We start from the raw sequence: 24,767 nt of genomic DNA, 5'->3' as shown, positions 1-24,767 counted from the left end.
ATTCAGCAAAGTGTTAACAGTTATTATTTCCATTTTCTTTTTTATATTTATCTGTATTTAAGAATTTCTACAATGGGCATGTACTTTATAATCAAGAAAAACAATATATTTAAAAAATATTAACCTAGGACCGTGGTCGGCAAACTGCGGCTCGCGAGCCACATACGGCTCTTTGACCCCTTGAGTGTGGCTCTTCCACAAAATACCACAGCCTGGGCGAGTCTATTTGGAAGAAGTGGCGTTAGAAGAAGTTTAAGTTTAAAAAATATGGCTCTCAGAAGAAATTTCAATCATTGTACTGTTGATATTTGGCTCTGTTGACTAATGAGTTTGCCGACCACTGACCTAGGACATCCACATGCAAAAAAAAATCTAGATACAGACACTACATCCTTTACAAAAATTAACTCAAAATGGGTCATATACTTAAATATAAAATTCAAACTTATTAAATCCTAGAAGATAACCTAGGGAGAAAATCTAGATAATCTTGGGTATGGCAGTGACTTTTTACATACAATACCAAAGGTACAATCCATGAAAGAAAATAATTGATAAGCTGTACTTTATTAAAATTAAAAACTTCTCCTCTATGAACAACACTGTCAAGAGAATTAGACAAGCCACAGACCGCGAGAAAATATTTGCAAGAGACATAGGTGACAAAAAACTGTTAACGAAAATAAACTGTAGGAGAGAAAAAAAGAAGCCTTTTTTCCCTCTACCCTCCTAGGTTCTGTGGCTGGGACCTTGTAAATCAAACTGACAAAAGACACATGTGTGTCATGCTTGTACACAGGAGAAACGCAGTGATTACTAACTCAAAGGAGTGGTTAGAACTTGCAGCTTATCTAGCATCTTAATAAAGATGGTTGAAAATCTAATGCCAAGGAGATGGTGTTAGAAAGTGAGGCTTTCGGGATGTGATTTAGGTCATGGGGGTGGAGCTGAATGGACTAAGACACCCGCTATCTTCCTTTCTATTAACAAGGTCCTGGACACTGCAATAGGAAAAAGGTATAATATGCTAAGAAGCATTAAGTAAGAAACAAAACAAGTTCTTTGCAGGTGGTATGATTATCTACTCAGAAAAATTTCTACTCAGAAAACCCAAAGGAATATATAGTAACAGTACTGGAATTATTTAAAGAATTGAGCAAATTTGAAAAATTTTAATATACAAAGTCAATCACAAGACTTTTACTTTTGCTTTAAATGCAGAAAGATGCACACCCAACTAGAAGAAATAGAGAAAGCACAAAGTCAACACGTAAGCCCATCATTGAACTAAGGTCACAAGATAACCAACTAACTTGGAATCCAGGGGAATGAGCCACCCCAAGGAAAGTCTGGACACTGGGACAGTCTTCCCTCTGTAAAAGCATGGGAGGCAGAAATGCAGTGCTGGCCACAAGGCAAGAGGGAAGAGTTAGCTAATTGTAAAAACCGCCAAAGGCGGGCACATGAGTCCGGAAATGCTGTGGCACCTTTAAGTGACATAAGTCAGAGAAACACAAACACCACATGACTTCACTTACTCGTGGAGTCTAAAGAGCAATATAAAGGGCCGAAACTGGTTTGGCTCAGTGGATAGAGTGTTGGTCTGTGGACTGAAGGGTCCCAGGTTCGATTCCGGTCAAGGGCATGTACATTGGTTGCGGGCACATCCCCGGTGGGGGGTGTGCAGGAGGCAGCTGGTCGATGTTTCTCTCTCATCGATGTTTTTAACTCTCTATCCCTTTCCCTTCCTCTCTGTAAAAAATCAATAAAATATATTTTAAAAAGAGAAGAAGTACCAATAGGTAGTTACAAAACAGTCCCAGGGATGTGAAGTACAGCATAGGGTAATAGAGTCAATACGATCATTAATACCTATGTATGGTGCCAGGTGGGTACTAGATTTATGGGGGGAATTACTTTGTAAGTTATATAAATATCTAACCATTACGCTGTACACCTGAAACTAATACAAAGTAATAGTTAATGCCAACTGTAGCTGGGGGTGGGGGGTGGGGAGTGGCACCTTTATAAGGGGAGTTTGTACTCGCAAGCTCCTTCCCCTGGGCTTCCCTGGAGGCTCATGGGGAAGATCGGTGCCAGCTGAAGACCTGAGCGACCGCTGCAGGTGGTGCAGGCAGCACGGGGAATCCGAGGATGAGGAGGGAGCAGGCAGGAAGCATCGCCCACTTCCCTGAACCTTCTTTCATAGAAAGCAAAAGCCTGAAGCCACAGGGGGGTGGGCATTAGACACTCTTGCACCCAGGCCTCAAAAGAGGTGATCAATGGTTGGGGTCAAGTGTCGGGAGGTGCTGGCGCTGAAGCCCGGCCGCCCTCCCTTTCTCACCTTCTCAACCAAGGAAGCAAAAGCTGTAAGCTACTGAGAGAGAGGGGAAGCAAAGCCACTCACCCACCCATGAGGCAGAGGCAAAGAAACACTGCAGAAGAGGGAAGGGTAGAATAATACCTCTCTCCTCCCCTGTAGGAGGGCCGGGATGCTGTCTCGGGCCTACCATTCTAAGACAACGAGGGAGAGCGGTCTCACTGCTCGAAGAGCAAGAAACGTCCACCCAAGATCTAACTGCAGATGGAGGGCAGCATATGGCTGCGCGAGGTCATTTCTGTTCACAGTTGTGGGTTTTTGTGTGTTTTTTTTCTTCAAGAACCTGACATGCTGAATCTCACATGTAAACGCAAGAACAAAGGCCAAGGAAAACCAGGAGGGGGTGCTATTAACGTGTTATATAGTTACATAGTAGAAGCGTGACATAGGGAAGATAAATCAGTAATGAAATAAAAGAGGGGCCAGAAACAGGCCAATGCATATATGCAACTATGATATGTCATGGGGTGACACTGTAGATCAGTGGGGATCCCTAAGACAATTGATTATCGAGAGAGAGAGAGAGAGAGAGAGAGAATTCAGATTCCCACTTCCCACTACACACATCAATTCTAGATAGATTAAAAACTTAAAAATAAATAGCAAAAGTTTACAACTACCACCAGACAACATAGAAGAACAGTTCAATAAAGTGTGGTCTATTCATGAGAGTGAATTATAGATGTATATATCAACATCGAGTAATTTATGAAGCTTATGAAAACTCAAAAAGCACGTGGTATGAAAAAGGCAGATCACAGGAGGAGGTATATATACATAGCTAAAGAATACACTTAGTCAAGTCAAACAACACATTTTGATACATATACGTGTGTTAAAGCTGTAGAGTCGACAGATATATTTGGCCTTGTGAGGGTGTCCAAAAAGGACTCACTCTACTTGACCCAGAAAAACCACTCAAAAAAGCAATCTCAAAATTGAGAACCTAGAAACCAGTGTGCAATCTAAGGACACAAGAGGCCCCGTTAGTTGACTACCTGGAGTTGATGATCACTTTTCCCAAGTGGATGTTGCTGAATTTCTTGGTATGGATAGTGTCCTGAGGCTCACTCGCAGGCACATATGCATAAAAGATCATGTCATCGATGGTGATATACTCTGGGGCGAGTGTGGCCTCAAAGCCCATATCCGCAGCCTGACGTAGGAGAAAAAGTCGTGCATTTAAAACCATTTTGTACTTCAATTATGACAAAAGGTGGGTAACAGATTTGTTTCCAGTCCACAGCCAAACCATGCTGTTTTGCTTACTCCGGGGGAGTGGTGTGCTTGAATAGCCACGTGTGCCCAGGAAGATGTGTTTTTCTGCTGAGGGGGGAAAAGGAATGCTGAGGAGCAAAGTTTCCTTTAAGAGTCCAGTGCTCTTTGTAGGAGGCTGGAGCCGAAGGGTGTGTGGACACTGGAGGAGGAGTCGGAGGTGCAGATTTTAAACTCGGTTCTTACGTGGAGTTTCATTTGGGGAAGGAGCGGTGAAGTGCCCCTCCTCACTGGGAAGCTGCTGATCCCGGTCCCATGCTAGTGACTCTGCAGGGCTCTGTCCCTAGCTCTGGTGGCACACGCCAGTCTCACCTCTTCTGGTTCACAAGCCTTTCCCTGGCACTCACCACGGGCACCTTCAGCCCAGATTTCCGACCGTTAGCGTCTCCTTTTTGACAACCCCTCTCCGATCTTGTCCCTTTGGGAACTCTTAGGGGGTGAGGAGAGAGGTGGAGAACAGCCCTCAAGGGGATGTTGGAGCTGACCTTGTTGCTATGCGGTGAGGTGTGAGGGGGTGCAGACTGGTTGGGGGTGCAGACTGGGTTTTCTGTTATGCCTTCCCCTAGTTTCGTAAAGTTGGGAACCCGCCGAGAAGGGGAGAGAATGGGAAACACGTCCAAGGGGAATCGATGCGGACTGAACAGATGGCTTAAGGACCCCGACAAGGCTGAGGGGCTTTGGAATGCTGCATGACATCCTGGCCCGGGGGATGCCAAGAACACGCCAGGAAAAGTGTGTGCAATCCAGCGGAAGGCAACCTCGTGACGACTGAAAGCCCAGGCCCTGGCACCGGTGGCCTGGATGGACGCCTGCTTCCAATCACTAGCCCGTGGTAGACGCAATTTGGGATAAGTTATTTCGTTTTGCTGTGCCTCACTTCCTCCTCAGAAAATAAATAGTTGTGATTAGCACGAAGAGCTCACAACAGTGCCTGGCGCTCAACGGGGCCCAGTAAAGCCTGGTGATTGTTTTTATCCAGACAGGATGCAGACACAGCCTGTTTGCGGGGAGGGAGGTGAGAATAGAGTGCCAGTTCCTTAAACGCATCCTGACTAGAATAAGAACTTCTACTGATGTTTGCTTTTCGTTATTTAAACGTTTACATAAGAGAACGAAGACATTTTTTATAAACTGTGAAGGCCGCAAAAAAAAACTGAGTTAGTTCTACCTCCTCGGTTAGTTCTACCTTCCTGTTCACATCATTGGGATTTGCATTTATGCACAGCCCACACCGCAGACTGGCATATACACAGGGAATCACATGGCGGCATCTTATTGTCACAAGGAGGTTCCCACCTTGCTCTCTACCAATATCTCAGATGGGACGCTAAAACACTGTCTTTTCTTTTTTTTCCTACTTGAAGTAATTTATTTTTATTTTTTCAGTCACACCTGACATATAATATTATATTAGTTTCAGGTGTATAACATAGTGATTAGACATTTATATAATTTACAAAGTGATCGCCCTGATAATCTAGTACCCGCTTGGCACTATACATAGTTACTACAATATTATTGACTATATTCCCTAGGCTGTACTTTATGTCCCTGTGACTATTCTGTAACTACCAATTTGTACTTCCTAATCCCTTCACCTCTTTCACCCCTTCCCAGCCACTCTCCCACGGGCAACTGCCGAAATGTTCTCATGTATCTATGAGTCTATTTCTGTTCTGCTTGTAGGTTTATATTGTTTTCTTAGATTCCACATATAAGTGAAATCATATGGCCTTTGTTTTCCTCTGTCGGACTTATTTCACTTAGCACGATAACCTCTAGGTCCATCCATGTTGTTGCAGATTAAAACACCATCTTTTCAACCGCCTTCTTGGCCCGGTGATTTGGAATGCTCTATTCCATCCTTTATTTTCTTTCTTTTAGGCAGATTTTATTACAACCCAGGCATATATATATATATATATATATATTTATATATATTTATTTATTTATTTGCCCATGTGTTGAGAGAGCTCCTTTTCATGCCTGTCTATGCGTTCTTAGGCATATGTACCTTCACAAGGGGCACATCATCCACTAAAATTATTAGAAAAATCTGCATGTGGTTTCATCTGTGAAAAAGATAACAACTTCCTATGTTAGCAGAGAAAAAGAAGAGGTGAGGAGGCGGGGTTAATACAGAGAAGGGCAAACCAGTAGGAAAAACAGCACTCCTGTCTGTTGAAGGCCAGCCTTGGGAGGAAGAGCATCCACTGGGAACCTGGGTGGGCAGCAATGGGTCTGGCTTAGAACATCTGGTGGTGTTTTGCTGTGAAGAAATTGGTGTGCGGCGGCCCAGGGGAGAGTTAAATCTACATAACCCCGAATAGGACTCTGGTATGTGGAGTTTGTTTCCCTTCAGTTACACATAGCAAGGTGCATTCACAGGAGTTTGTCCCAAAGAATTTACTTTCCCATTCTGTACATAGAATGTGACATTTATTCTTAAAACATGGCCAACTGCTTCAATGCAGTATATCACTGACCTTTCCAAAAATACTTTTAGAATTGTCGTTAGCTTCAAAACGATCCGGAGTCAGTTTATGTATGAATCCCATGTGGTCATAGTATAATGTGAAAATGTTATCAGTAATAGATCCAATTTCACTATATCTTAGTAATCCTGTTAGGAGAAAAACAAAACAAAACAAAACACAACAACACAGAAGTCTCTTGATATTGACCTAATACAACTAGAGAACTTTTAATACTGTCCTTTGTAAAATCTCCTTCATTTAAATAAGGGGTGGGGCTAGGGCTCTGGGACTCTAGAATTAGTAAAATACATGCCGGTTTTTGTTAAGTCCCTTGGAAGTCTTTTCTAGGCTCCCTTTCATTACAGAACCTGTTTGCTGAAGTAGGTGAAGGTCAGACAGGTGAGCCGATGTTAAAAGTGTCTAGAACAAAAGCGGTGACCTTCCCCTTAGCAGTGGTGTCTCCTAATACCAGGATGTCAGATTCCTGAATAGATAGGAAGCAATGAGAAAATACCCCTCAGGCAGGCAAGGGGAATTATAGTCAAGAGCACTGGGTCACAAACTATATTAGGTATTGTTTCAAATTTGGTATCCTGTGTTCCTCTCGTGCCTCAAGGCAACACGTTGAGAGGAACTGGGAGTTCTCTGGTAGGAGAGCAGCACTCCCGTGGCCAGACAGACACAGGTCCAGGCAGAAGAGAGCCCCCTGGATGGAAGATAGAGGATGGAGGATGGAGGATGGAGGATGGAGGATGGAGGATGGAGGATGGAGGATGGAAGATAGAGGATGGAGGATGGAGGATGGAGGATGGAGCCAGAGGGAAAGCCGAGGTTTCAGGATGAACAAAGCTGGTTTCCACACACACACCCGACCATCCCATGCTGGGCCAGGCTCTCCTGAGAGGCCTGCCCTTCGGTCGCTGACCCTTAAACACTGGAGTGCCCCTGCTCTCAGATCTTATATCTTGTCTCTCACTGTCTCTGGAAGTCTCATCCAGTTTTAGGATGTAAAAATCCATCTTTATGTGGATGACTTCCAAATTTAAAACTCCCACGTCGTTCTCTTCCCTGAACTCCAGATTTATATCGAGCTGTCTACTGACAGTTCCAGACCCAGGTCAGTCAGGCACCTCAGACTGGACTCATCCCAAACTGAACTCCCGATCCTCGTGCAGCCCTCCTTCATCCTTAGGGTTCCTCATCTCCATTCCCGGCAACTGTAGTATTCCTGTTGCTCTGTCCGAAAACCTTGGTGGTGTTCTTAATTCCTCTCACACCCTGTATCTAATCCATCAGCAATTGCTGGTGACTTTAGACTCACAATGTATAGAGAAGCCAACCACTTCTCACCACCTTCACCACCATCACCCTGTACAAGCCAATCCTCTCTAATAAAAGGGTAATATGCAAATTAACCATAACTCTGCTACATAAGCCATGCCCACCAGCCAAGCCACGCCCCCAGCCAATCAGGGCGAGTATGCAAATTAACCCCAGCCAAGATGGCTACCATTGGGTTTCCCCAGTAACAGAAGAAGCCAAGCTTTCCACACACTCTGACGGGCCCAGGCCTCCACTCAAGGATACAAAGTTTCAATTATAGAAGGTAAATAAATTCCAGATACCAGGGCCTCTGCTTGGGTCACCAGGGGCTTGGCTGGCCTGCAAACCACCACAGGCCCCTTGCTCAGGCCTCTCCACTTCCAAAGGGAACTCCACCCTGATCCAGGACACCCTTCAGGGCAAACCAGCTGGCCCCTACCTGTGCACCAGGCCTCTATCCTCCTATCTAATAAAAGAGTAATATGCAGATTGACCATCAATCCAACACACAATATGGCTGCCCCCATGTGGATACAAGATGGCCACCACAAGATGGCCAGCAGGGGATGGCAGTTGGGAGGCATCAGGCCTGCAAGGGAGGGCAGTTGGAGACAATCAACCCTGCAGGGGATGGCAGTTAGGGGTGACCAGGCCGGCAGAGGAGGGAAGTTGGGGGCAAACAGGCTGGCAGGGGAGCAGTTAGACATCAATCAGGCTGGCATGGGAGTGGTTAGGGGGTGATCAGGCTGGCAGGCAGAAGCAGTTAGGGGCAATCAGGAAGGCACGCAGGCGAGCAGTTGGGAGCCAGCAGTCCTGGATTGTGAGAGGGATGTCCGACTGCCCGTTTAGGCCCGATCGGGCCTAAACGGGCAGTCGGACATCCCTCGAGGGGTCCTAGATTGGAGAGGGTGCAGGCTGGGCTGAGGGACACCCCCTCCCCCATGCACAAATTTCGTGCACCGGGCCTCTAGTACGATATAAGAAGGAAGAAATTGTGAGGATTTCGTCCGTGCAGTTATGGAGGCTGAGAAGTCCTATGATCTGCCATCTGCAAGCTAGAGAGCCACAGGCCTGTGTACTACGGGAGCCGATGGCCAGAGAACAGGGGGCCACTGATGCAAGTCCCTGTCCAAGGGCAGGAGACCAGTGTCCTGTCAAGCAGACAGACAGGAAGCAAAAAGGTGATTTCCTCTTTCCTCCACCTTGTGGTTCTACTCAGGCCCTCAAAGGACTGGATGATGCTTGCCCACACTCCAGGGAGGTGTGTGTTGGGGGGTTGGGGGGACTTACTGAGTCCACCAATCCAAATGCTCATCTCATCCAGAAACGCCCTCACAGACACACCGAGAAATAGTGTTCAATCTGGGAACCTCTTGGCCATGTCAAGTTGACACATAAAATTAACCACTACAATTGCTAAGGCTCAATATGCCATATTTCATCTATAAACATAAGCTATATATTTTTTTCACATTTTAACATCTTGTAAATTGATACAATGATGTGTCTTACAATCATTGTCCAGCAGGTGGCACTCATGCCATAGTGGTTAATTGGCTACACGTGCACATACTTTGTCTCTGCTCCTCCTTTATATTGTCATCACTTTGAGTTTCCCCGAATCACTGGTGTAATGCATGTTGAATTTTATTGCTATTTAAAAATGCTTTAAAAATATTACATTGTAATTTGACATTGAAACAGGTATTGTGGGTGCATTACTAAGAGGAAAACAAAGCAGAGCATGTATTTATCAATGAAGCCAAACGTGACTGGGAGAATGACCACGACTCCACATTTTCTTGTAGAACCACCACCAAGTATTTTACAGGACCTCAGAAAGGTGGAAACTCACAAGTAGATGAAATTGCATTATGTTTTACTACTGAGATGACATGCAACATTTGTCTTCTTATACACCAAGCAATGCAACTCTAGGCAGGGGAAATAATGTCATAGTAATAATCGATGCATCGCCTAGAATCACTGTTAAAACACTGTGTTAAAATTTAATTGAAAGAGCTTTGCAGTTTTTGTTTTAAAGGTGCATCTTATAGTCAATGAACCTCAGATTTGATGAACTATAATGTTTATAACGTTCTTCTATTGGCTTTGCATGTAAATAACTAGTTGAGGTGGCTCTAAATTCTTAGGTAATATTATTTTTCTCTAAAAGTTCTTTAGATGAATGTGTGATATTCATTGTTGCAGCAGAAAATACAAGGCTGGCTTGATTTTTTGGCGGCTTTAAAATTGATTTACATTTTCTATTTCAAACAATTAAGAAGTGTTTTGCTTTTATTATTGGTTTTGCTTTTAGTTTTTAAAAAGTAATGTTTTGTGATCAATTTTGATTTTCTTTATTCTTATTTTCAGTATTTACTCATTTACCCATGTAGTAAGCAAAAGGGCTGAATTCCTCACCAAGCCACCATCTCTGTGCATCCCTGGAAATTTCTACAACTTGCAGTTTTCCAATCTCTAGCACCTATATTTGTCATTTCAGATTCTTTCCACTTACTGATTTTTCATTCTGCACATGGACATGTTTTTATAGCTTGTATCTATAATTTATAAGAGTTTAGGATTCATATTGCCAATTTAGTTTAGTTTTCTTAGCTGTTAATTATTTTTACTGTTCTCAAAGTCATCTTGCTTAGTCTATTTTGATGTTGGTTTCACAGCATGTGCTGTTTATTACCTATCTGCCCATATCTTCAGACCCGTTCTTGGGCTTTCTCTTTCTTGCCCAGTTCACTGGAAGGCTGACTCCCTATGAATCGCAATGCTTGTGCTCTATTTCTAGCTGGCTTCTGGGTGGGTTTGACCAATGAAAGGCACTAGCAGGAGGTACGAACAAGGGAAGGAGAGAGACGTTTGTCTATCTATCTATCTATCTATCTATCTATCTATCTATCTATCTATCTATCTACCTACCTATCATCTATCTATCTATTATCTATTTATTTGCATTACCCCTTTAAAGGGACTGTAATGACTACCTTCCATTGCTAGTGTTGGGATATTTTGCTATCATTGTTGGTTCCTTTCACTCTGTCTACTGCTCTTCAGGTGAAACACTTGAGTAGAATTATGTTTCCAGCCAGGACTACGACTGATACAATATTTTTAAAAATTAGAACTGTCCCTAGAAAATAGAATATCAAGGTGGGATCCTGGGACTGAGTAGCTCACACATTTAAGGAATGCAAAGGTATTGTGGCACTTGCAATCCCCAGCAAGCAAGGGCATCACAATTACGTAAATGATTACTGGTAGTACAATGGGTTAGGGTGCTTGTGGAGGGCAAGACTTTAGGGGACATGGGGTGGTGTTCTTGATTGCAAAGACAATCATGGTTTTTACAAAGATTGTGGGGGGTGGTATAAATTTTATGGCTATATTGGAGAGCCTCAAAAATAAAAAAATAAAAAGCTTATGACCTTGAATATCCAACTCAAGGCCAGAGTAGAGAACCTGAGAGTTTTATGGGAAAAAAATAATCCTACCTCATACCACACACACAAAGTTATTGACCTATATAAGAAATTGAAAACAATATTAACTTTGGTACAGGCAAAAATTTCTTAACAGGATATAAGAAGCAAGAAGCACTAATCATAAAAGAAAATATTCATAAATTTAACTTTTAAAAATTAATAATTTTGCTCATCAAAAGATAGAATGAGGAGAGTAAAAAAAGACAAGCAAGTGGTTGGGAAAAGATGTTTGCAAGATATATTTCTAAAAAAAAGGACTCATATCCATAATATATTAAAAACTCATAGAAGTCAATAAGAAAAAGTCAATTCAATCAAAACTTGGCTTAAAAGGACATGAAGACATAATTCACCAAAAAATAAATAAGTAAACAAAAATTGGCCAATGAACATTGAAAATGTGCTCAACATTATTACTCATGCAAACTAAATCTTCACCAAGATAACGTTATATATTCACCACAACGGCTCAGTATTGAAAAGACTAATAATACTAAGTGCTGGTGAGAGGGATGAGCAACTGGAATTCCTTCCCATTGCTGGTAGGACAGTAAATTGGTACACTCACTCTGGAAAAGTGTTGATAGCACTTCATTGTCCCCCAGCAAAAGCTAAACAAACTTCTACTGGATGATGGCAGCAATTCTATTCCAGGTATATACCAAACAAAGGAAAACTTTGTCCAGCAAAAGTCTTATGCAAAAATGTTCATAGTTACTTTTTTATAATAGGCCCAAAAGGAAATGATTCAAATACCCATCCACAGGCAGTGGAATGGATAAATACATGATAGTATATTCAGACAACGGAAGACTACAAAGCAGTACTAATATGTGCGACAACATGAAGGAATTGCAGAGTCGTAATGTCAACTGAGGAAAGTCAGACACAAAAGAATGTACACTGCATAATTCTGTTTAGATGAAGCTCAAAACCAGGCAAAACGATGGGATTGGAAGTCAGAATACTGGCGAGCCTTAGAGATACACTGAGAGGAGAGTGGCTGGAGGGAGCTTTCTGGAGGACGGGAAATGGTCCATGTCTCATTCTCTTCCCAACCCCTCCTAATGATACTCAGAGTCATTTTTGTTTATCTCATAATCATATGATGGCCGATGGTCAGATTCTTATATGCCAAGACATTAATGCTGTCTCAACAAATGATTCAGACATGTAAACCACAAAGGTAACCTTGACACCAGCATAAATTGAGCAGAAGTTTTGTTGACGTAACCGAGAATAAGTAAACACAGTGGTGAAGATGTGGGGAAACAGAATCAGAACTTTGTAGTCTCTCCTTATCCTTGAATTAGGACGGACCAACAGAGATTTTATGGTGACGGCCCCGATTCTGGCAGTGAACCCCAAGGACACAATACTGAGGTCCAAAACACCAGGCTTTTGAAGTCAGATCAGAAACCTTTAGAGAGCTTGTTGTTTAAAATTGTATCAGAGACTTACAAGTCCAGAAAAAAATTGGTTTTAAGCTGGACAGTCAAGAATGCTGACAATGTCAAAAATGAACTAAAAGAAACTGGTCTCATGCTTGTCTTGGAGACACTCTGGTTAGACCTTATCAGGTATCTCCAAGTTTACCCCAATCTCCAAACTTACTCAATATTCTATGAGAGTGCTACTTGAGACTCTATTTCTGAAGGTAATCTCCCTTGCCTTTTAGTTACTGAATTTCAGCATTACTTTTATGTAATTGGTAGCTTCATCATCTTATGAATCCTCTTTGAAGAAAACAAGACCTTGTATTAGGCAATGGTTTCTTAGATATGACACCCAAGCCATAAAAAAACAAAAGGAAAAACGGAAAAATTAAACCATCAAAATTAAACATGTTTGTACCTCAAAAAGCACCATCACAAAAGTGAAAAAAATTATCCATAGAATGAGAGAAAATACATGCAAATCAGATATTTAATAAGAGATTTGAATCGAGTATATAAAGTTCTCTCACAACTCAACAATAAAGACAATTAACCCAATTTTTAAATGAGCAAAGAATTTAAAGACATTTCTCCAAGAAGATAGACAAATGGCTAATAAACACATGGAAAAATGCTTAACATCATTAGCCATTCAGTAAATAAAAGTCAAAAACACGGGATACAATTCCTCACACACTGGAGTTACTACACTAAAAACAAAAGACAGACAATAACAACTGCTGGTGAGGATGTGAGAAATGATCTTCACACATTGCATGTAGGATTGTAAAATGGGACAGCTTCAGTTTGGCAATTCCTCAAAATGTTAACCAAAGAGTTAACATAGGACGTAGCAATTAGACTCCTGGGTATATACTTCTGAGTATATGAAAGCATATTGCTACACAAAAACTTGTACATAAATGTTCACAATGACATTATTTATAAGAACAAAACGTGGAAAAAACATCAAATGTCCATCAACCCAAATATCCTAATAAATGGATCAACAAATTGTGCTATATCCATACAATGAAACATTATTCAGCCATACAAAGGGATACAGTATTGAGGTATGCTACAACATGAATGAACCTTGACAACATTATGCTGAATGAAATACCCCAGTCACAAAAGGACAAATACTACGATTCCACTTATATGAGAGACCTAGAAAGTCAAAATCATACAGACAGAAAGTAGAATGGTGGTTGCCAAGGACTTTGGGGACGGGGGAACAGGGAATTAAGCATTTAAAGGGTATAGTTTCAGTTTTATAAGATAGAAAGAATTCGGAATATGGATGGTAGTGATGATTACTGAACATTTTGAGTGTATTTAATATGACTGAGCTGTATAATTAAAAATGGCCGAGATGGTAAATTTTATGTGTATTTTACCACAGTTTATTTATTTATTTTTTAAAATGTATTTTATTGATTTATTACAGTGAGGAAGAGAGAGGGATAGAGAGGGATAGAGAGTTAGAAACATCGATGAGAGAGAAACATCGACCAGCTGCCTCTTGCACACCCCCTACTGGGGATGTGCCCGCAACCAAGGTACATGCCCTTGACCGGAATCGAACCTGGGACCTTTCAGTCCGCAGGCCGACGCTTTATCCACTGAGCCAAACTGGTTTCGGCTTACCATAGTTTAAAAAAATTTTTTTTAAATCTATCACTCTTAATAGGTTTTAGACTTTAAGATTCGTTAAGATAGCCAATTTTTTTTTACGTGTCTTCGAATCCCTGGCTCGCATATAGTGCTTACACCAATAAAAGTGACTTCCTCACCTGCTTTCGTCAAGTAAACCTTTCCACGTTGGGAAACAAAGGTGATCTCGGAATTATAGAAACTATGATAAGTATTCTTTATGATATCGTCATGAAAGTCAGCTAACAGATCAAAAGTGTTGCCACCATCGATTGAAAGCCATATCTAAGGGAATAAAAAGATAACACCTCATTAAAGAGCTGCCCTGTGACAGTAGGCAATTACTTATCAGCCTAGTCTCCTAAGTGGTCTTGTCCATATTCCCACATCCATCTAGCCCCCCTTGCCTCCCCATGACACGTACAGACTCTTTCTTAATCGGTCTACTCTGTATTTCCTTCTTAGAGTTTGCATGACAGTGTATGTGGTGGGCTCAGGTCTGCACAGCATGCATGGTGAATGCATAAAAGAGTGAAGTTATTCCCATCATCTCCCAAGTGGGATCTCTTTGCTGGGTGTATTTGGATAGGAGGGGAAAGAGTTTACCCCATATCGACATGAGACTTCACGTTCCAGGCACCTGGCAAATATGTATGCAAACATGTTTTGTGTGGAAGAGCCCTTGACATTTGCAAAAGTGTGTCGTGGGACCTTAGTAAATCCTCCAATATACTCCACCACACGTAGCATGTAAGTTTCTGTTCCTCATCGTTTGTTAAGGGCTGTTAAAAGATAAATCAGATCATATATTGGATGAATCTTACTTGGTACTTCTTTTAATGGCCTATGTTTTATTCAAATGAATATTTCTGGTTTTTAATTTCTTCGTAAAATTAATTTTAGTGGTAAGTTATACCTGAAAATAGGCTTTTCTTACAATTAAAACATTATAATGTGTCTGAAGTCTCTTTGACCACCATCTAAATAATTTTTTTATACATCATCTGATATAATCATGGTCTCCTCTATCCCTTCCCAGAGGTAACTACTGTTATCAATTTGAAATTTCTACACCTTCACACACACACACACACACACACACACACACACACACACACACACACACAACAGCAGCAGCAGCAACAACAACAACAACAGTTCATTGTATGGTGAGGAGGAGAGGAAGCATGTATCTGGGTGCGGCACCACCTTTACACTTGGGCAAGAGGGACCCTTGTCCTGGACTGCATACTTAGTGCGTCTGCATATTACAAAGTTTATTAACTAGCATGTGGGTGCTTCCATCACTCAGGGGTATAGCACTCATTGCTGGCATAGCACAATCCATGAACTAAACATAGGATATCGGAGCCTCCATCTTTACTCTTGCTTTGGATCCTACAAATGTTACCGGTGAGCATGGTGATGGATGGGGAGGTGTGGTGGGAAGGGGAGGGAGCTCTGAACAACAGGTTCAAAATGGCATCCTCCTGTACCGGTTGGGCTGTAAGTTACACTTGCCACTCAATATATCTCAGACCATTTTGTTAGCTCATGTGGATCATCACATTCTTTTGTACTGATGCATAGTATCCAATAATTATGGATATATTATACTTGAGATACTCTATTTTCCTATGAATGAAAGTTTAACCTCTTGCACTCGGATGTCGAGTGTGACTCGACACGGTTAGCATCGGTAGCAGCTCGTATGTCGAATTGTATTGAATGTATCAATAATTTGAAATATAAAAAAATCCAAATAAATAAGTTTGTATGAAAAGAAACTCCAGTTTTTTATTCTACTGCTGCGCTTTGTAAAATCTGAGGTATTTAAAAAATTAAATCCCGAGTAGAATAAAGGAATCAAGAAAAAAGCAAGCGAGTGCAAAGGGTTAAAGGTTATATAAAAATGCTCACTGTCATAAATAATACGACAATGACCATTCTGCCTGCTTGTTTATACTAATGTTAGTGTACCTCTAGAGCAGGTACTGAAAAACCAAGTTGCTGAGTCCGAGGCTATGCATCTATATCTATATCCATATATTTAAAAGCCTAAGCAACCTGCCGACCAGCCAGTAGCTATGATGCACACTGACCACCAGGGGCAGACGCTCAATGCAGGAGCTGCCGAGACGTGGTCACTTGGCAGTGGCGGTTCTCCGGTGACACACCCAGAACCAGAGAGGAGGGAGCTCAGTTCCAGGGTGCGTCACCTGAGAACTGCCCTCTTACAATCCGGGACCCCTCGAGGGATGTTGGAGAGCCGGTTTTGGCCTGATCCCCAGAGGCCAGGCCAAGGAACCCCACCAGTACACAAATCCATGCACCAGGCCTCTAGTACTAGTATGTCTATAATTTTAATAGACACTGCAAAAGTGTTCTTGAATTTTACCAAGTCAATTTATAGTTTTACTAGATGTAATTGGGGCCGATCGGGGCTGGCTGGCCGTGCCATGGGGAAGGACTGCGGGAGGTTGGCTGGCTAGGGGGAGGGAGGTTGGCTGGCTAGGGGGAGGGAGAGCAGGAGGTTGGCCAGCTGCGGGAGGTTGGCTGTGGGAGTGCACTGACCACGAGGGGGCAGCTCCTGCACTGAGCGTTGACCCCCTGGTGGTTGGTGTGCATCATAGAAATTGGTCAACCGAATGACTGGTCATAATGGTCACTTAGGCTTTTTATATATATAGATAAGTAATGTATGCAAGTATCCATTTCTCCAAACCTCACCAATACTTGATTTTATCAAAAGTTTATTTTTAATTGTTATTGATTACTTGAATGAAAGCAATGGTATCTCATTGCATTGTTCTAAATGTTTTAAATTATTACTCTATTTATGCTCACTTTTATTTTTCTTATGTTACTTATTATAATGAACATGTGTGAACTGACAACCTAACCCAAGAATTAGCATATTGCTAATTACCTTTTCCTATGTTTCTTACCAATCCTATTACCCTTCCTCTTTCCACAGAAATATTCAATGTCCTAAAATATGTGTTTTTCATTCCCTTGGTATTTTTTTTTAGTTTTAGCACATATGTATGTTTAATGTATTGCTTGATTTTACTTTCACTCTTTTATACTCTTTTTTTGATTCAAAGGAATTATACATATATTGTCTTCTAGAACTTATTCCCCCCAATATAAGTTAATATGGTTCAGTTAATTTTCTTTTCATGAATTATGTGAATAAAATGTAATTTATCCATTCTGCTGATCATGGGCATCTGGATTACATTTAGTTATCCAATGCTATTATTAACAGTGCTGTGATGAAAAATTTTAAATGTTTCCACATATATATATTTTTCCTTGCCCAAAAAATGACATTGGCAGGTCACAGAATAGGCAACATTAAAATTTACAGGATGATAATAATGACAAATTGCTTTCCTAAAAAGTTGTGGTAATTTACTCTTCCATCATATCTTTTAGAGTTTGTTTTCTACTTTTTAATCTTTAAGACTTATTTTCTTTCTTTGTCTTATTGCATTCCCATCTGTACACTCTTTTACTGTTTTTTTGTTCTTGCTTTTTATTTTCTTCACTCTTTTACTTCTTATAAATAATTTCTTAGTAGAACTCCAACATTCGTTAAATACAACTCTCCATCTTCTGTGCTATGTGTATACCTCACAATTGAACATGGAGAAGAACATGCAGTAATGATGCCCTGGTCACACTTTAAATCATGAGCACAAACACTGTATTCCCTTAGTTCATCCTCCCATCTCCTAGGCAACCATTCTACTCTGTTCTCTCTTTCCTCAAACCCCCAACATTCTTCCTCCCTCCTCACTCTCAAATAATGACTTTGATTTTTTTATTGATAAAATGATTCCCACATGCTTCCATTACCACATCTATACACCTACCAGTTTTAAACCCATTAACTCTTCCTTCCCCCTGTCACTGTAAGATAATTCTCCTCCGAAGGCCAACCTCTCCACTAGTGCATAGATCGCCTCTTCTCTCACCCATTTAGAAATATCCATCACTCCAGAAATTTCTCCTCTCTCTCTCTTTCTTGCATTATCAATTTCTCCCTCCTATTGAATAATTCCCATCAGCACACAACATAATTTCTCCAGTCATTAAAAAAAAGACCTTTTTCTCTTAAATACCATTCCTCCTTCAAAAATTGCCTTATTTCACTGATCCACTTTTCAGCAAAATGTTGCAAGAGTTGTTTGTATTCATTGTCTCGAATTCCTTTCCTCTCAGGCTCCCTTATTTATTTATTTTTTGTTAATCCTCACCCGAGGATATTTTTCCATTGATTTTTAGAGAGAGTGAAAGGGAGGCTTAGAGACAGAGAGAAACATCAATGTGAGAGACACACATGGATTGGTTGCCTCCCCAGGCTCCCTGTGGAACCTGCAAGTGAGGTACGTACCTCTGACCGGAATTGAACCTGAGACCCTTCAGTCCGAGGGCCGACATTCTAACCACTGAGAAAAACTGGCCAGGGCTTCTCCAATCACTCTTCATTGGGCTTTCCACCTTCCTGATCACAGTGATAGTTTTTTACTTGATGTATAACCACTCAGCATGATTCATACCCACATACAGTGAAATGTCACGTGTACGCACCTGATTGCCATAAGCATACAGAAAATGGCTTCGTGGATGGAATTGCATCCCAACAGGAGAAGAGAATGATGGAGGAAACGTGAAAAGTGGAAATTTTCTTCTTACTCTTGGTTTGTTATTTTCTAGGATGTGTACAGAGGCAGAGGTCTTTTTCTAGAAATAAAGCATGAGCAATCATAAGAAATTTTCCATTAGTAATACTAATCTATGTTACAATTTTTAGAGTTTCCTGCTACTCAGATGTTGACTAAGATAGGGACCCATTAACAAAGCCTAGAACTGGAAGGATTAGCAAACACTGACATCTCTTTACTCTGTTTTCCCCAATATACATCCATTTAATAGCTGTTGAACGTGAAGTTTAGAAGATTAAATAATTTGTCCAAGGGTCTGTAATAAATGGCAGAATGACTGAACTCAGCAGAAAGACTCCAATGTTCAGGCTCATAACTATCACTTCAAAACTACGTTTTAAAAGTGTGGACCCCTGGGCCTACAATCCAATTCTATTGGATCATGATCTTGAAGGGGATCAGAATATGCACCCCAACATATGCCACTTTGTTATAAAGATTATTTTAAGCAGAAGACATCTGAGATTCAACAGATACAGGAAAAAAAGGCCTTCTCTTATCTGACTAAAAGCAGCAACTTTGAGAAATAAGATCGCCACCAATTCTTCTTCAGAGTGGATTTACTCCCAGAAGGGAGAATATGAATAAAACCTACCCCAGTTCATTCCTTCATGGAAGATGTATAAGCTGAAGAAGACAGAAAGACCACTCACACCTATATAAATACACTTTAGTATCTCCTGCAAAGCCATTATCTTTTCTTTTGTTTTTCCTTAAGTGCCTTTATCACCCCCCCCTTAATGTATTAAGATGGTATATAACCCCACAATTTTAACCACCTTTTTGAGTTACTCATCACTGACTTGTACCTGCCTATAGATGTACTACACACATAAATAGTTTTCTTTTCTCCTGTTACTCTGTCTTTTGTCAGTTTAATTTGAAGGGCCACTTGTTACAACATAAGAGGGTAGACAAAATTATTTTTTTCCCTAAAATCAAAGGGTAGGGCTGAACTTATACACTTTTTTTTTAAATATACTTTTATTAACTTCAGAGAGGAAGGGAGAAGGAGAGAGAGAGATAGAAACATCAATGATGAGAATCATTGATTGGCTGCCTCCTGCATGCTCCCAACTGGCGATTGAGCCTACAACCTGGGTATGTGCCCTTGACCAGAATTGAAGCCGGGACCCTTCAGTCAGCAGGCCGATGCTCTATCCACTAAGCCTAACCAGCTAGGGCTTATATATGTTTTTAATGGCTCCAATTCACAGTTGGGGTTAAGACTCTTTGGAATAGGAAATATAGATCTGTGGCAACTTAGTTCCATTATTTGTTAATCTAAACTAACCACTTTTATGAAATCTTACATTTCTACAGACCTACCTCAGGTTATAGTCTCGGAGAATAAGCAAAGAAGAATCATTATGCAAATAGCATCGTATTTTCCATTTTCATCAAACTGAAGGACAATCAGATGAAAGAAATCTCTAAAGTGTCCTAATCTATATTATCAGTCATAAATCATTTTGCTGTAGCTAATTTTATCAATTTCTATTGCCAAAGATAACAAGACCTCAGAAATAGTTTTGCTTAGTTAAATTTTCATGGTTGTAGCGTCAAGATCGATCACTTTCGGACTGTAAGGCCTACCTTGTTACGTAAGAGATAGATTCCAGAACTATGCTCTTGGTCAACCAGGAATGTTATTACAGTTGAAGGGGAGGTTCTCACTTCATTTTCAAGGTGAGGTAAGCAAGCTAACCATTCAAGAAATGGCTCTTTACTATAAAAACAAGAGCTTGACTACAAAAAGAGAAAGGAAAAGTTAATGTTGTCTTTGACATACAAGTTCTAATTCATTCTCTTAAGCAAATGAACTCATGACTGGCTACAAATAAAAGTGTTAAATCTTTAACGTCTGTGCTTCTCTTCTGGGGGATGTGAGTTCAGAAAGCATCCCTTTCTGGCACAGATTGTTTTTCTTTTTTTTCTTTCTTTTTAAAAAAAATATATTTTATTGGTTTTTTTACAGAGAGGAAGGGAAAGGGATAGAAAGTTAGAAACATCGATGAGAGAGAAACATCAATCAGCTGCCTCCTGCACACCCCCCTACTGGGGATGTGCCCGCAACCAAGGTACATGCCCTTGACCAGAATCGAACCTGGGACCCTTGAGTCCACAGGCCGATGCTCTATCCACTGAGCCAAACCGGTTAGGGCTGGCATGAATTGTTTTTCTGGAACCACTGTGCAGGTCTAGACTGAGCATGACTAGGTAATCACCATTAGACCCCAGTAGAGGTGCCACTGGGAGGAGGTTGTTAAGCCTCTCAGGCTGTAGAACTGCTACTGTTTTAGATGAGTAACAATCCATAAAAATCACGCACAACAGAACTTCTTACCTATTAAAATATTCAATGCCATACCTCACTTAAAGTCCTGTTTCTCTCAAAGGTGACAGTAATATAGTCAACTATAAAATATAAAGGTATAGAAATTATAAGCAGCATCTATATTTCTAAATACATCATTAAATATATGAGAATCAATTTTCTTGCCCTTCTATCAGGACATGTCTGTTGTTTCAGATTTAAATGAATTGCTCTTCTTAGTTTTAAGCCATGAACTTATATGAAACAAACTTATCTTTCCATTTTAGTCTATTTTTATTTGGTCACTAGAGGCCCAGTGCATGAAATTCATGCACTCAGGGGCGGGGGTCCCTCAGCCAGGCCTGTGCCCTCTCACAGTCCAGGAGCCCTCAGGGGATGTCTAACTGCTGGCTGTGGGCCTAAGTCGGCAGTGGGACATCCTTAGCACTGCCACAGAGATGAGAGAGTCTCCCGTCACCGCTGCTGCGCTCGCCAGCTGTGAGCCTGGCTTCTGGCTGAGTGGTGCTCCCTCTGTGGGATCGGGCCAAAACTGGCTCTCCGACATCCCCGGAGGGGTCCCGGATTGCGAGAGGACGAGGACGCAGGCCAGGCTGAGGGACCCCACCGGTGCATGATCGGGGCCGGGGAGAAACGTGGGAGGTTGGCCAGCCAGGAAGGAACTGTGGGAGGGCTCCAGGGTGTGTCCAGCCCATCTTGCTCAGTCCCGATTGACTGGACCCCAGCAGCAAGCTAACCCACTGGTCAGAGCGTCTGCACCCTGGTGGTCAGTGCACATCATAGCGACTGGTTGACTGGTCAACTGTCTGCCTCCTGGCGGTCAGTGCATGTCATAGTGGCCTTAGCATGTCATTAGCATATTACGCTTTGATTGGTTGAACGGCTGACCAGTGGACCGCACACTTAGCACATTAGGCTTTTATTACATAGGATTTTATTTAATCTATATGTGCTATACATATTAGAAAAAAAAAAGCCTGTTAATATCTCTTTACCTAAAATTTACCTTCAAAGTGTTCTCTGTTAGCAAAACATCTTTCATTATACCACAATTTTCCTTTGATATAGTCCTCCTACATAAATAAATAAAAATATCATTTAGGCATTATGTGGACTTAAGATATAAATTAGAAAACCTTTAAAAAATTTAAAGGTTCAATATTTCACAAATGGGGGCAAGTAAAGACAGAAATATTATATGCAAATAAAAGGTGGTAGAATGAGGACAAGAAACAAGAATAATGCTTTTGAACAACACACACACACACACACACACACACACACACACACACACACACATAAAAAGAAATTTCATCTGAATTAGTGTGTGTTGATGGCAGATGCCCCAGATTCTGAACTAGTCTTTTGGAAGCTACAGAAATCATTAGCCTTTCACCACAGTCATGATGGGTCACATGCTTATCTTCTATTCTTCATTAGCTGCAGCCAGGCTTAAGGACTCTTCACAGAAGCCTGACAGGGGCAAGAAGCAATAAGAAAAAAGCCACAAAAATACAGGTTTTGAAAAATTGGTCAGAAGAGAGAAGCTTTCAAGAAAGTGAGATTGTATAATGTTGGATATGAATTATGTGCAAGACTTTGAGGTGGTTTTTTGTTATAGGAAGAGTCTGACTTTCAAATTATTGTTGAAATGAAAGAGAGACCTTTGTACATTTTTAGAGGTCAGTAATAAAGCCTGTATAATCTGTGCATTAAAATCCTTTTAAATGTTCTAAATTTGATCATGGTAATGGTTGCATAACTCTGTGAATATACTGAAGCCCACTAAATTTACACTTTAAATGGGTGAATTTTATGCTACGTGTGTTATACCTCAATACAACTGCTAAACAAACAAAATAAGTTTTTAAAACAGAATAAACAATTTATTTGAATGGTGTGGTAAGGTGTTATACTAAATGAAACTTTTGAGTTCTTATATAAATCTTCAGGTTTGCAGGACACCATAGTTATCATTATAATATCTGAGCAATTAATATAGAAACTTTATTGGGCCCTGACTTATTCCTTTTCTTCTTTTTTAGATTTCTTCTTATTTATTTCCTACCTGGAATCAAACAAGTAAGAGCCCAGTCAATATCTATGGGATAATTTCATCTGATCATGTTGACCTCATTCCAGAAGATGAGCTCATGACCCAGGTCTGACTTCAGGTCATAAGGATTGGTCAGGATTGAACACATGATCCAAATCAGGTTAATGAGTCTGTCCTGAAACTTGATGGAACTACTGGGAAAGAGATAGTGTATTCCTGTTGGGATTGCTAAACTGATCGCTTGTGAACCTGGTGGCTATTATTACTCACATTTGGAGAAAACTTCCTGAGAATGAAGCTAATGGCTTGCAAGAATGGCTTGAGGTGAGGGGTAGGCATGACAGGAATGAAGATGGTAGGGAAGGCCCTGACCATGAAGGATCTTGTATGTTTCACACAGGTTAGAATTGTATCCTTGAAGAAGCGGCCCAAAGTCCCCACTATTTCTACTAAGCAGATTATGGTGCCTAATTGTTTCTCATGCCAGTTTCCCAACTTAGTATCTTTGTACTTGCTATTACCTCTGTCTGAATGTGCTTCTTCAAGTCCTTCAAGTGTCTGCTAAAATTTCACCTCCTTGGAGAGGTCTGCTATAATCACCCCATTTAAAGTAGAATACTATCTTCCCTTCACTCTCTATTAACCTGCTTTAATTACCTGTTTTAATTTCAATAAGCCCTGATTACTACCTACAATCATTTTATGCATTTGTTTGTGTGCTTGTTTATAATCTATCTCCCTTAGTAGAATGGTAAGCTCCTTGAGAGCAGGGACTGTGTCTTATTCATTATGGAATTCTTCTTGTCTAAACAACTATGGACTATAGAAAGTACTCAACAAATATTTGCAAAATGGATGAATAAGTAAATGAATACATCATCAAGTAGTAACTCCTTCAAACCTGCCCAAACAGCCACGAGCATCCCATTCTTACCACCCTTCCTTCGGTCATTATAAAAAAGGTCTTATCTAAAGGTAAATCCTTATCATTTTTAAGAATAACTTCACTTTTAAGCATGCCTGCATGTACGTATGAGGAAGGATTGAGGAGGGGACGTGGCAAAAGGCTAGGAATACTCAAAATTTTTGTTGTGCTTTCCAAACTAAAGCATGTTTATATGTTGATGGAAATGACCTATTGAGTCATAAACTTGACTGTGTAACAGAGAGGGAAGATAGCTGATAGAATAAGATCCCCACAAAAAGCCAGACACAGAGGTGTGGCTAGCTTATATGGCCTTTTGTGCAAATTAGAAAGTGACTTTCTCCGGGTAGGCACAGACCTGCATGGGGTAGATGGATGGGGCGTAAAGTGTTAGCCAGATTTGAGCCCCCACTCTCTTTACAACTAGGCGCCCTGTGCAGAAAACACCTGAACATCCACAACAATCCTGGTCAGCAGGGGTGGGGGTGGCCTCTGAAATAAGGGAGGGCACTTTTTCCTTGGAACCAGAAGAGGAATCATTGCTTGATAGTTGGTAGAAATACAATATATATATATTTTTTAGCTCAAATGATAAGTAATATTATAATAACAGGGATAATCTATATTGTGAATTCTTGCCTTGCACCTCATCTCTTAGGGCACCAAGGAAA

The 24,767-nt window shown here is 40.9% G+C and overlaps 1 protein-coding gene across 1 annotated transcript in view; it reads right to left on the bottom strand.

The window, feature by feature from the left end:
• CATSPERB (cation channel sperm associated auxiliary subunit beta) overlaps nucleotides 1–24,767 on the bottom strand; it is an 81,675-nt gene that overhangs the window by 24,620 nt on the left and 32,288 nt on the right. The window contains exons 10-16 of the mRNA XM_054715454.1: nucleotides 22,122–22,188; nucleotides 21,152–21,198; nucleotides 20,377–20,529; nucleotides 18,647–18,799; nucleotides 14,188–14,332; nucleotides 6,142–6,278; nucleotides 3,379–3,536 (exon numbers count right to left, since the gene is read on the bottom strand). Of these exons, the coding sequence (XP_054571429.1) occupies nucleotides 3,379–3,536; nucleotides 6,142–6,278; nucleotides 14,188–14,332; nucleotides 18,647–18,799; nucleotides 20,377–20,529; nucleotides 21,152–21,198; nucleotides 22,122–22,188 (860 nt within the window). The remainder of the gene's footprint in view (nucleotides 1–3,378; nucleotides 3,537–6,141; nucleotides 6,279–14,187; nucleotides 14,333–18,646; nucleotides 18,800–20,376; nucleotides 20,530–21,151; nucleotides 21,199–22,121; nucleotides 22,189–24,767) is intronic.

Source organism: Eptesicus fuscus, chromosome 5 (genome assembly GCF_027574615.1).
Source record: "Eptesicus fuscus isolate TK198812 chromosome 5, DD_ASM_mEF_20220401, whole genome shotgun sequence".
Taxonomy (NCBI): domain Eukaryota; kingdom Metazoa; phylum Chordata; class Mammalia; order Chiroptera; family Vespertilionidae; genus Eptesicus; species Eptesicus fuscus.
The sequence above is the reverse complement of the archived record's forward strand: the minus strand, read 5'-3'. Positions and strand labels throughout refer to the sequence as shown.